Here is a 13,190-nt window from a genome sequence, read left to right as displayed (position 1 = left end):
ACATCGTATCGCCTGTACCGAAACTCCTTAAGAATGGGGAAACGAACAAGCGTTTAGTCGACGTAGATCGCGATCTCGTCTTGTCCAGATTTATCGCTGGCCTCGATTTTGCGTGACGAAAACGTTTGAGCCCACTATGTCACTTTATTTCTGCGGCAGTGCTCGGGCTTCCTCTCTAATTGAAGTTTTCCGGCCGTTCATAAATATTTCACTATTTGTGAGAAGCTTCGAGCAGATTGTGTTTGGGGAAGAAGGAGCAACTTCAGTGACCGCAATACATTCTTGGCTTTCTCTGGTAACAAGAAAGAACGGAAAAAGATGTTGAATGAAAAAAAAATCAAATAAAATAACATTCGAGTAAAAAGAATGTTCAAAGTTAGAGATATAAAAGAAGGTAGCGAAAGCGAGGGTACGGATGAGGAGCGAGGTGAGTGATGAGCCAAAGAAACGAAAAGCTTCCAAGTTCAGGAGCTTGAAAAGACGTCATGTGAGAGGGAAAAAAGTACCGTGGAAACTAACTGTATAAGACGCTCGTTGGGTAACTGAAAGGAAGACGAATAGAAGAGAAGTCTGATGAGCATGTCGCGAGCTTTCTGACGCTTTTTTACAATGATTCGCGATCAATATTATGGTCCAATCGAAACGCAAAGGATCGCATTCGACGAAATTTTGAGAATGGAAAGAAGCCCGAAAATGCTGATAACAACGACGCGAATAAGGACGTTGTCATGCGAGAATTTTCTCAGCTTCGCTCTTTTTCCTTTTCGTTGAACACTTTTCTCCCAACCCTCTTGTTTCTTGTGATAAAAGTCACGTGAATAAACGATAAATCAAAGTGACCCCTTGTGCATCGGATAGAGCTCGAATTCGATATTCCATTCCGTTGTCCCCTGGCACTCTGATGCAATCTTCGGCATCTTTTTCGGCGCAGTGACTTTTTGCCAGCAAATGAGAAAACGGGCTGCCCCATAAATCTGGCAAAAGCCTCGGCATGCTCGGGCTCATCTCCGTGTAAAAGTCTTGCTCAGTGTGTCGCCGCCGCGAAAAAAAACGTGCACTAAAAAAATGTCTTCGTGCGCGGGCAGATGAAGCAGATTTACGAAGACTTTTTTCCAAATATCGGATTTCAAAAATGTTTTCGCACAGCCTAATTACGTTCTTGGGTCTGTATAAACTGTGATTGTAAATAGTGGGAGGAATGTTGCTGACAGTTTATTCACTATCGAATCGCAGCTCTACCGACGACAAAAAGAAAATCTTGTTTCAGAACTGAGTAAAGAAAAATGAGAGAAAAATAGTGAAGGCCGAGGATTGGGAAGAGCAAGTTCATCCCTCGCACAGTAAAACTCGCGTTCTTACAAGCCTCAAGATATTTCAGACGTCCATACAGTGTCATGGCAGGCTTTCTAATGTCGTTATAGTATTTTTACAAATAATCCTACTCATGTAGTGCCCAAGATGTTTTAATTCTTATTAATCGAACCTAAACCTTCGTGAATTTCTTTCGAAGCGATATGAAGCAGACTGATGAAAACCCAAAAAGATCTGAAGCAGAAAGGATGAAATCATAAAACTGAAGACTCAAACAAAATCAAGTTCTGTCCGATCTGTGTCACTTTTTTTGCTATCTCGAGGAAACAATATTCTGACAAATAAAAATAACGATCCATGCTCATGCATCGAAAGTTATTGCACTCCGGATCGCTCGACGAGGTTTCTATTGTCGATCATCCGAAGAGCCCAGTCCGTTGTCTGACAGTTTTCGCGTTCACACTCCTGCAGGAGAATCTTTATCGCTATTTATATGCGTGATAGATTACGAAGAGAAAAGGAGAAAGAGGCGGGGGGGGGGGGGGGGGGGTGGAGTCTTCTGTCGAGGCGTTGAATCGTTTTACCATAATCCATTGACCCATTTTCTATATTACATTTGTCTGCTATCACTTCCCGATCATTGTATTTATATTTTTATTATTTCATTCCGTTTTCTGGGTCGCGTGATATGCCCGAATATGGCAACAGTAAAGAAAGCCTTATTGCACATACAGAGCAGACGCGTCTGCGTTCACTTTAACGTGTATGGAAAAACGAGAATTCACTGGCATTGATATTCACTGGAACGTTGGTAAACTGGTTAAGGGCGGTGGACTTTTTCAGTTTTTGAGCAGCTTAAAGTACGTTTTCACGCTCGATACTCGGTTAAAAATAGAGAAAATTATCCGAATACGTATACACAAATGATACCGCAGCAGCAGCTCAATGTTATCGATCGATCGGTTTGGGAAAAGCGGTGAAAAAGTTGCCTGGTCACAGATAAAATTGACGCAAACGATGACACACTTTTCATGCTCGCTTGATTACAAACAGGTCTGAAAAAAGTGCGCCAAATTTTCTTGTTAACTAAACAACGAAGGGTACGAAGATTCTCGCTCGCCGAAAGAGGGTCCCGATTCCTTTGCACATCTACGACGCGGCTCCTTACTCTGACAAAAGAATTTGAGAGTCCCTGAGAAAATGTTTCGACGCCGTAAATAGCCCAGGGGGTGGCTTAACACCTCGAGGCAGCTAAAACCGGCGTCACTCACACGTTCACGAGCACACACACGCACACACGTGCTCGTAAGATCGATCGGTTCAAAGTGTTTTTACTCCTTGTTTCATTTCGCTCAGCGTCGTGTGCACGGTCCGAGTTTTGCGTTGTGGAACTTCTAAGACAAAGGTGGTTGACGGCGGACTTCGATCTCGACGCGACAAGCTAAAATAAAGTTCAACGTGTCGACGAAATGAGAACCCTCGCTTGTGCGAGAGCTTCTCGCCCGCGATGCTCCGCAGATAAAACCATATCCGCCGTAGTGCGAGTTTGCGCGCCATCGCTCCTCGCCTAGCTTTTTATTTCTTTCTCCCATCACCTCCAGGAAATCCTCGCCGCTTTCTCGTTATCCTGATTTAGAGGGTTTTTATCCAAATTGTTCAAAATAAACTCCCCCTCGTCTCAAGCCTCCGAGGCATACATTTCCCCCTCGCGTACAGAGCTTAATGAAAAGTTAACATGAAAATGAGAAAAAATTCTCAGCTCGTGCAATTTTGGAACTAGTATAAAGACGATGCAACACAAACGATTCTGAAAAAATATTTTATGCGTACTGCTCGAGTAAAAACGAATTTAATCAGCGACAAAACGATGCGGTCACCCTCCCAAATGCCTGTCAGAAATAATCCTGTAAACAAGAGTCTTGAACTTTCAATACGTAAGCATACGAGCTAACATTTTTATCGAATCGTGTCACTTTAAGGAAGTTCACGCGGATCTAATGGAAATCGAAAATTCAAACTTTAACGGTTCAAATTTGGAATCATGCTAGAAACGTACACGATGCATTTATTCCCGGAATTATTATAGGATCTGTCGTCCAGTTGTCGAGAAAACAATTAACGAAAATCACATTTTTTTAAGGGTCATACACAGGCTCTTATGGCAGGCACACTTCCAGTGCGACCATTTGGATTTAATAAAATAGACAACTTAAAGAGCCAACAACGAGAATAAGAAAATATTATGTTTTTAGACATCGATAATGTCTTGAGAAAGTCTTGTTATCGGTGAAAATCACTTGGGAATGGAAAAAGAAAAACACTTATTTGAGGTTTCACGAGTAATAACGACACAAACGGTGGAAGGTTTGACATGAGCCAGCTGGTTTAAAATATAGATACGCATACGCATACAAAAAGAAAATTGTTTTTGTCACATTTTGCTTGACGATTTCACTACGAAAGTACTTTAATCGCCATCATTGTATTCAAAATTTATCCATCTCAACAAATAAGTTACAGATAATTTTAATAATTGCAAGAATAAATTATAATCGTTTCTTTGATCACGAAAAGAGCAAAAAAGTTCAGTTGCTTATTTGAATCACAATTAAAGCATGATCTTCCTTAATCCGAAGTTAAATCATTCATTACGTAGACACTGCCAAATATTTCGTAGAGTCTATTACAAGTCTGCACGCGCGCAGGCTTCGAATTCCCCTCAGAGCATATTCTCATGGGACACATCTTCGTAACCGACGAGTTTGTTATTAAATAAGGTTTATCAACGTAGAGGCCCATTTGTCGTCGTTGCAATGAGGAAAGTACACAAAAGTAACTATTTTCCCTCGAAAGTTACTTTTGCGATTGTTTATTATTCAAAGTATAAATTAAACGGAAAGCATAAAACAATCGACGCGGGTTTAGAGAAGTTTCGAAGTATCGTTTCAAACGGAATTCGATTTACTGTTAATATCATGGGAAAACTGTTGCGAGTTGATGCCAATTTAAAATAGCTATGCTTCACGGAATTTTGCAATTGCCAAAGACACTACCGTCGAATTAGTCATGAATATAGCGTCACCGGAAACTCTTCCGTGGCTAGCTATGAAAATGATGGTAACGATGAGAAAATGTAGGGGAATTAATTAATTGAGGGCATTGATGTTCGGTAAAAGGTGCAAGCGAGTCATCGATGTATATATTGAAAAACACTAAAAAGTTTGAAAATACTAGATATTGCTCGAAATATGAAACCGTTATGAAACACTGTTGCGGTGAAAAATCAATAAATTTAACGTCCCACAGTAAAATCGTCAGGCAATCGTAGCGAGAGAATGGATCGACGAGAGTCGAAGTCTACCTCTTGACAGGTATTCACTCTCGAGCTATCGGATATGTCAGCCCATATCGAAACATTTGAAGAATCCACAAGGCAAAAATGGAATAAAAATATTCGTTACAAAGAGCTTACGAACTGTCGATGAAATGTCACCGATACGTAAAACTGCAGTATCACAAGAGATTTGAGAGGGAATTTAGCCTAAAGCGAGTTGGAATAGGTTTCGCATGGAAAATTTTTCAGCACGTCATTCTGAGCCAGTCTAATGGTTTGGAACGAAGGAAAGCAGCATCCCTCGCATATCTTTTCTTTCCTCATCGTTGGTGAGTGTCGGGAATACGTAATGTGTCGCATCAGCGCAGACACCAACAATTTTGAACAACCTTCGCGTAGCGCAACAGCTGCTTCGGCAGCGCTCCTGACCTGAGACGAGAAAAAAAATCGAAGAAAAACTCATCCTATGCACGCGTGCAGTTTTCCATGCGAGCTAAATCTAGCTCCGGATCATAAAAAGTATGATTTTTTGTCATCTCTCATCCCTCGCCCTCCCTCCAAACTTTGAAATTTTTCTTGATTTTTCTAAAAAGAGTAAAAAATATCTAATTCATCAATATATCACAATTTAGCTCGAATTTTTTGCCACTATTTGTCTCATGTATACCGACATCCGTGGCTTCCAGCAAGTATATTTATAAGAAAATAGTTTAAGTGCCTACCAAGAAAAATTTTAGGAAGAGCAGTGGCAGTAGTAAAGGCATATAAAAGTCAGACTCTGCCCCAAGGAGTGTCCGTGGGAAGTGCTGTAGTGCTGTGAGTCCGGATATCATAGGGGACTTTTGTACGAACATGTCGCGAATGTTTCTCATGCCAGCAGGTGTGTAAACGTGAGTAGCTTCTGGCCCAACTGCGTGAGTCGAGCTAGAGGCGATGCGAGCGCGTTAAATGAAGAGTGACTTGATGAAACTTGTACCAGCCGGAGAATAAACGATGGAGAAATGCGCCTGTCAGTCTCTGTCATGTCGAAGTAAACGTACACTCATGGAATTGCGTTTAGACGACACTTGCACCAACATCGAGATTCAAGAGCGATTTAGAACAGATTTTTTGCAAGTGCAAGTGCAAGTTATAGAAGAGCGTTCCATTGGGATTGTCGAGTGGATCGATATTGAAATGAATGAATTTTCATGATCGCTGGCAAAACAAGAATTTGGAAGATAAAAATATAAATTTAGTGCTGTCAGTGGATTTTAATCTGCAGGTTCATCCAATTGTTGATTCAATGAAATACGAAAGGTCACGAATGTTTCTTCATCCCTTTTTTTTCATCTTTTTACTTAATCGGAAAATACGTACCGAAAGCTTCAGAGAAAGAGAGAGAGGAAGAGAGCTTGGTAAATAGTTTGTATATACTTGAAGAAGGAACGTCGAGCAGAAGTTGAAAACATGAAAGGCTTAAAAAATCGAGTGATGCAAGAAGGCCAACTGAATATTCGTCTCACAAATGTATGCAGTTGAATCACGAGATAAAAACATGTATCAAAAGCTATTTCCATCGAGGTTCTCGAAACTACTTAACCGAGTTTATATCGCTGATGAAGTCCAATTCTTCTTACACTTATTCAATAAACCGAATGATTTTTACACTAATGAAGCTATTTTCATACAAACTGTGAATTTCTTAACGATTATCGATGGATATGTTCGTCAGGTTATATTTACTTTTAATACGCTCTTTAATTATTCACTCCAGTGAATGAGAATTCTCGAATGAAAATACTACAATTATGCTTAAATGCAGTAGCTGCAAACACGCCCGACTCAAAATGAACAATTATGGAAATACTCGTCGATTTCACACGATCGTCGGTCTGGAATGATGCAGGTGCACCGATATATTGTGTGGCTAAAGTCCACATGTGCAATAGTGCAAATTTATCTCCGTGCCCTGTAAATCTGTTCATAAACATACAATTTTAAGCAAAATAATGTTTGTCTGGATGTGCGTGTGTTGAAAGGAAAAGTCTCATGATTAATAACGAATCAATGATCACGGAATCTTAAAAGTATGGATCGGTCACTTGAGGAAGTTGAGGCATTAGAATGAAAATGATGTCATCGCTTTTAAACCGATTGCATCTTATAAAGTGAAATGTAAAAAAAAATCAGTGACATTTCCAGACAATTTAGGAGCGTCGTTGCTGAGAAAAATAAAAAAAAATCAATTATTTTTATTTTTTATTTTTTAAGGGGTTAAAAGTCATGCGCCTCCTTAATATTACATGAGCATTTTGGTGATAAAGAATGGTATTAAAAAAATTGGAGCTGTTTTGAGGTGGAGCCGTGATTAGACACAATTACTAAAATCAATAACAATTTGGGCCAAATAACATGTAACCTTATGGAAGTCAAGACACATTCAGTGATATCTCCGTTAAAAATGATGCTAAAAATATGCAATTTTTTGGGCAATATGAGCAAGGCTAGCTGAATAATGTTAATTTTTTTCAGATTTATTAGGAGATTTGCTGAGATTATATTAATACCAAACTGTTTCCCGTGCAGTTTTTTGAGGCTAAGATCGTCATCGTCCGTGTTTTCGACTGAGCTTTCATCAGTTTTTCCTCTTTTTTTTCCCAACTTTTCTTTAAAGTGTATGCAACATTGCCAAACTGTACACCGGCCTAACTTTTGAAAGGTACAGGTCATAACTTTTGGGTAACAAAAAATGACTGTACGGCCTCGACTTCCTTAACCTGACTTGGGATCGAAATCAAAATTCTTTCAGACAGTTTGACCGATTAAATAAGGCTCTGTCAGTCCACGCAGGGTGATGGTAAAAATGAGCTGACATTTCGATTATTTCTTTAATAATAAAGGATCTTAATGGGAGAAACGCTTCAATCGTATCCGCAATATACCCAAAACCATGAGCAATTTCAAATTTCCAATATTTTTTGAAGCAGTACATTCCGTTAATTTTTCATTGTCCAAGAGCATTAAAATTATTTTCATTCTGTTCACATGCCAAAATTAATACGAAAATGCAAAATGAAAAAAAAAAAACGCACTTCAAGAGTTTTTCGAACGTTTCTTGATAACATTGTAAAAAACAATCGTCTCCCAAACAGTCGTGAGTAGCTTTCGAGCGTGGCCAATGCTTGGAGAGGTGAACGCTCAGCCACGCACACTGGCTCGCCCATCAATTGCTGAGTCGGAGGTAGTTTTTCTGGGTTTCTGACGGTCCCGATCGGTTGAAACTCCGTAAAAATCGAGTCGCCTCTACCGGCTGAGTTGCCCACAGTTTCTCTAAGCCCCCCACAGATGCGATGTGGAACAGGGTATTAGGAAAAAGTGACTGCAGATAAACCCGCACAGAAACATTGAAAAAAAAAAAGGAGAAACAAGCAATACAGCAGAACGTCCTTCATTATTTCAAGCCACTTGGACGAAGTGGAGTGTGTAACTAGCAAATAAAGAATTCGACTCTTTTGATTAAAACACAGGACTCTGACATAATAACGTGGAAATTGTCAGCTTCTGATGAAAACTTTATAGTGGAACAGGCGCAATCTGCTTTGGACGATATTTCCGATCCATTAACGACTAAGAAAATCGAGTTACAATCCCCCAGTACGTAAACCGATAATCCATTTTCGGATAATGCAATTTAAATATTGATTTATCAATTTATAAATCAAAAGCAATATTCTCGAGAGTCCAAACGTATAATGTGCCATTAAAATGGCCTTCGAATGTTCACGACAAGAGGCACATCAGGGTACAAATTTTCGTTAAACGAACCTTCTTAAACGATTGTTAATTTTCGATAATTTTTATCTCTCTCGGATCGGACACGTCCACGCTATTTCAAGGCACAGGAATCACAGGAAATCCCATCGGTTCAATGATTCATGCGTCTTGGGTGTCCCGTTTCAATGTTCGTATTGTTCTCATTTGGTCCTATAGACAATGGTGCTGTATAATCCACCACAAAAACATGTCTACACATCCGAGGCACATGCTTCCCGGACGGAGTGAGCTATAGGCATGTGAATGTGTGACGTACACGTGTATGTGTTGGAATTAATGAGCAATTATCATTCCACCTGTGGTCGTTTTCGTCATGTACTGAATCCTGACCTAATTGCGTAATGTTCTTTTTGTCTCGGTAACCATTTGGAGCTTAATGAAAGGGTTCACTCGAAGGACTAAAAAACACAACAAATATAAGCAATAAGCTGGTCCATTGTACACCAATGGAACGATTAATCGATTCTTTTCGTTTTAAAATGACTTTTCATGTGAAAAATGACGAGATGGTTGAGTAAAAATAAGCTCCGACATCAATTACGTTGCTCAATTGATCAAATTTTCGATATCGAGATATGCAGTACGGTTCGAGCGGTCATAAAAATAATATTGCACAGGATCGTGACTCATTTTCTTCTTTTTTTTCAATTGCCAGTGGCCTGCAACGATCGAACGATTATCCTTTTCCAATAACTTCGAGACTTTTCCCCTCTGACTTGACTGTTTGAGCCTCAACTGATTGGGGTGATGATAAATTTAGAAAAAGTGTCCCAACACGAACTGACCGCCCACCCATCGATGTCGGCGCATCGCATCGTTATAATAACACCATAAATAATAATAATAGTTCACTTTTTTTGACGGGCTTAAAATTCAAAGGTAAATCGGTTGTCTTGAAGCAAAGATGAAAGCTTCGACGGCTACTCATCCTCCTTGGTTTCACAAGCGCGTTACTGATATTTCTTTTTATTTCTTTCCAAGATCTTTTTCTCGACTCCGTTTCAAGTCAAAAGAAGTAATTTTTAACTGTCACGTCTCACGATCTGCACGGAGCGAGAGCCAGGATCAGGATTCCCCACAGCATCGCCGCGCTTCTGCACGAACCAGCACTTTATTTACCTTCTCGAAAGTTTTACACGGAAAAAGGAGAGAAAAAATCATTCGGACGCGTGCCAGTAAAAAACTGGGAGCAAGCATAGCTCGGAAAGTATCTACCGAGAGAAGCGGCGGCAACCATGATTGGCCCATGAAGAAATATACTTGAAGATTTTTTTTCACGCCTAGAGATAGCTCTCCTGACTTAACATCAAAACTCATTGCCTCAAACTTCAAAGGAGTATGACGGATTAAGTAGAGACTGAAGAAATGCTTTGAAGCAGTGACTTGCAAGAAATTCACCCCACGAGACATTGAGAGTCATCGAGCGACGGTATACGCAGCGCCAAGTGTCCAAAAATCAAACTAAAATCCGTTTCCACCGGGATTTCGTCGCGATCATAACGCGATTAGGCGAATATTAAAAATATCGAAAAATGTGATTCAATTAGCCGAAATCTATTTGCCGCGATTTCAATAAAAATTCACGGGGAAATCCGGTCTAATACACTTGAGGCGTCTGAGATGTGACAGGCGCCGCACCATCGATTTTGAGTTGGTGATTTTGAGCAGGACGTTGGAATGAGTATTCGATTGGGAAAAACATTTTTTTAATATCTGCATTGTTCAGGTGAAATGCATAATGAAAAAAAAAAGTAAAATTGTGACCCAGTCTCAAATACGCCGCATTTCCAGGGCTGAGTATTTGAGTTTTAACAAAAACTCTCGTTTCTCGTTTCTCGAATGAAGACTTGTATCGAGAATGAAAACAAACATGAAGCTCCAGATGCTATAAAAATTCGAAACTCCTGCAAGCTTTTTTCGCTACGTCGCTGCTACTCAAGGTGAGAATTCAATTGACGAGTGGGAGAAAAAATCTCGGGATTTTTCGTGATTCGTTGATAGCACATTCTCCGGGATAGTTTTAAGCACCTTCCAACTTAGGCTCTTCACTGATAAAGGACTCTCGTCTTTTCGGTGAGTATCTCATTCAGTGTAGTAATCGAGTCAATGATTACATTTCCCGAATATATAGAGCTGCGGAAAAGAAGGAAGGGAACGGCGTTTTTATCGGACGGGTATCTCAGAAACGGCGGTGTACGTGGACTAAAAGTGGCCGATGTCAGATAAGCCTCGTGTATTAATTGTGTTGGATAAACTTCCTCGTTAATCTTCGTTAAGCCCTTTTATCACATGAGCTCTTTGTTCTCTCATACTCAACGAACAATACAATACGAGGGTTACGATGTCCTTGTAATTTTTTACAGCCTTTTCAGGTCTTTTTAACCAAGTGAGAAATGCTAATGTTTAGTCAGTGAGGATAAAGGGCTAGGTCGACTGTGTATAGCTTCAGGGGTGGGTTTTTACCCACCCCTGAAGCTATGCACAGTCCTGCTCGAATCTGATGCCCTTATTTGTATCTCATAGATAAAAAAGCCGTGCGGCTCCTTATTTGTGATCGCTTTGAATCAGCTTTTCTTCTACCTTTACCATTTCTCCTGGGCTCGAGATTCCGCTTCACTTTTAGTTCGTTTTCACCCTCGAGTCTGCACATTGAAGCTACAAGTTAGAACATGATGTTCGGAAGCAAGTTTCAGTTCGAACTTTTGGGTGTGAATAGGACGAAAACTATCGGAATAAAAAATTATCGTTTTAGTGGTTAAAAATTCGTCGAGTTATCCCACACAAAGTAGCATCGAAGTGAGAATTCTCGGTCACCGATTCTGGTGACGATTTTTCTCTCCCGCGTGCAGAAGATTTTTTGTTTAAAGCATTTTTTATGAGACTCGTGAGCTCGAGTGGTGCGCCATGGATGAAGCGCCCTGTAGATTTTCTTGGGAAAAGCGATTGTGAGGTGAGAGTTACCGAAGCCTCGCTGAATTCGGCCTCTCAACGCTACCGCGGTAATGGGGTCATTGTATTCGATTATAATAGTCCTACGAGTGGCTGCAAATACACGTAAATATACACGAACAAAACCGTTCACATCCCCTGTGGAGGAGATTGTGTATACCGAGCTTAATGCGACATCCCCATTTAGCGTTTCGATGCAAGCATCCATTTGATCAAATAACGGAATTTACAAATCTGGTTTTTCGAAATCCATGGCCCGATTCCAATTATAAATCGTTACATTATACATTCATTTGTCATTAAGGTCCGCACAATAGTGCTCTTCTTCGGTATAGTCGACCCCTCCTATTTTATTCGGAATCAGTTCGAAATATTGTACAATTAATTATTCGTGAGCAGTGTTTGTCAGTGGATAACAACTTAATTTGGTATTTTAGTATATATTTGTCCATTGAAGACATTGGAATTTAAATATACGAAAAATAATACATGGAAGTAAAAGTACTTTTTAACGAATCGATAACATTTTGTTAACACTTGATTTATTAATTATTGTTAATATGTTATGTTCGTAATTTGATATAATATGATACGTTAACAAACTATTAACATAAAATTTCAACAAAATGAAAAAAAAATGATAACAAAAAAATGTTTAAATCGAAGAAAATGTTAAAAAATTTGTAACAAAACAAAAAACATTGTCAATTTTGTTCCGAAACAATTTTCTAAAATAGTGTGCCCAATTTCATGACCTTTGACCCTTGTAAAATCGCAAGCCTATTTATTTATTTTCTAATCTATTATCCGATACCGGAATAACAATTGAAAGCAAAAAATTGAAGTTTTCCATGTGAACCGTTTCATAGGCAAACAGACCATATTCACTCGAAAAGCAAAAAAGTTTCAATGAAAATTCGACCTCTGGAAATCTCAGTCATAATTTAGAAAATATTTTGTGTTTTTTTTTCGCAGGAAGACTATAAATCTGACGATAATCGAAGAGGACTCGTACGAGAAGGATGCCCTCTTCTATGTAGAACTCAGCGAACCACAGTTGCAAGGAGGTAAGCCTTAAAACAGCTCAATAATTTATTCAATGAATTGCAATCCCTGTATATCGTTGTCAAGGCAAATGCTATATAATCTGAATTTTTTTAGCGAGAATAAAGTAGATTTATTGCAAAGGTAAAAGCAACGAATGTCAAAGTGACAATTACTTACGTTAATCAGAGAAACTCATTGCTGTTGTGAATATAGCGTACTTTTCCTGGAAGCGGATCAAGTTATTCAAGTTTTTGATGAAAAAAGCCGAGTCTAAATTGCGCAACCGAAGAAAATTGTTAATGCGATGTGCCCGGAGTTGAATAATCTCTTAGGCTGCTGTCTCTTTTTTGCCCAAAGATTAAATTTTCTCATTACGAAGTTGATCCCTCCAAATCGAAAAACTACTCGTTTCAAACTTCTTAGCATAATACGCAAGAATTTCTAGCAGTATATATGTTCCATCGAAAAATGTGAACTTTAAACAATTCTATGAGCGGTATTAATAATCATTTCATTGAAGCAAAATGTATTATTATATTTTTTGATAGCAACGAAAAATCGCTTTGCCTTCGGAGTAATCTATCGGTCTCGCGATTAGTAGACATTCTGCGGCACCTTTCTTTTCTGTACCATTTATTTTCGAAAAAAAAAAAAAAAAAAAAAAAAACAGGAATTACGCATTGTTTTAATCCATTGAAAAACGTGGTGTAACTTGTGCTTTGCTCGATATGTC

The 13,190-nt window shown here is 39.1% G+C and overlaps 1 protein-coding gene across 2 annotated transcripts in view; it reads left to right on the top strand.

The window, feature by feature from the left end:
* Positions 1–13,190, top strand: part of Calx (sodium/calcium exchanger 3) — a 90,329-nt gene that overhangs the window by 11,423 nt on the left and 65,716 nt on the right. For both annotated transcript variants that reach the window (XM_043415896.1, XM_043415895.1), the window contains exon 3: positions 12,386–12,477. In XM_043415896.1, coding sequence (XP_043271831.1) covers positions 12,386–12,477 — 92 coding nt within the window. The remainder of the gene's footprint in view (positions 1–12,385; positions 12,478–13,190) is intronic.

This window comes from Venturia canescens, chromosome 4 (genome assembly GCF_019457755.1).
Source record: "Venturia canescens isolate UGA chromosome 4, ASM1945775v1, whole genome shotgun sequence".
NCBI lineage: Eukaryota > Metazoa > Arthropoda > Insecta > Hymenoptera > Ichneumonidae > Venturia > Venturia canescens.
The sequence above is the reverse complement of the archived record's forward strand: the minus strand, read 5'-3'. Positions and strand labels throughout refer to the sequence as shown.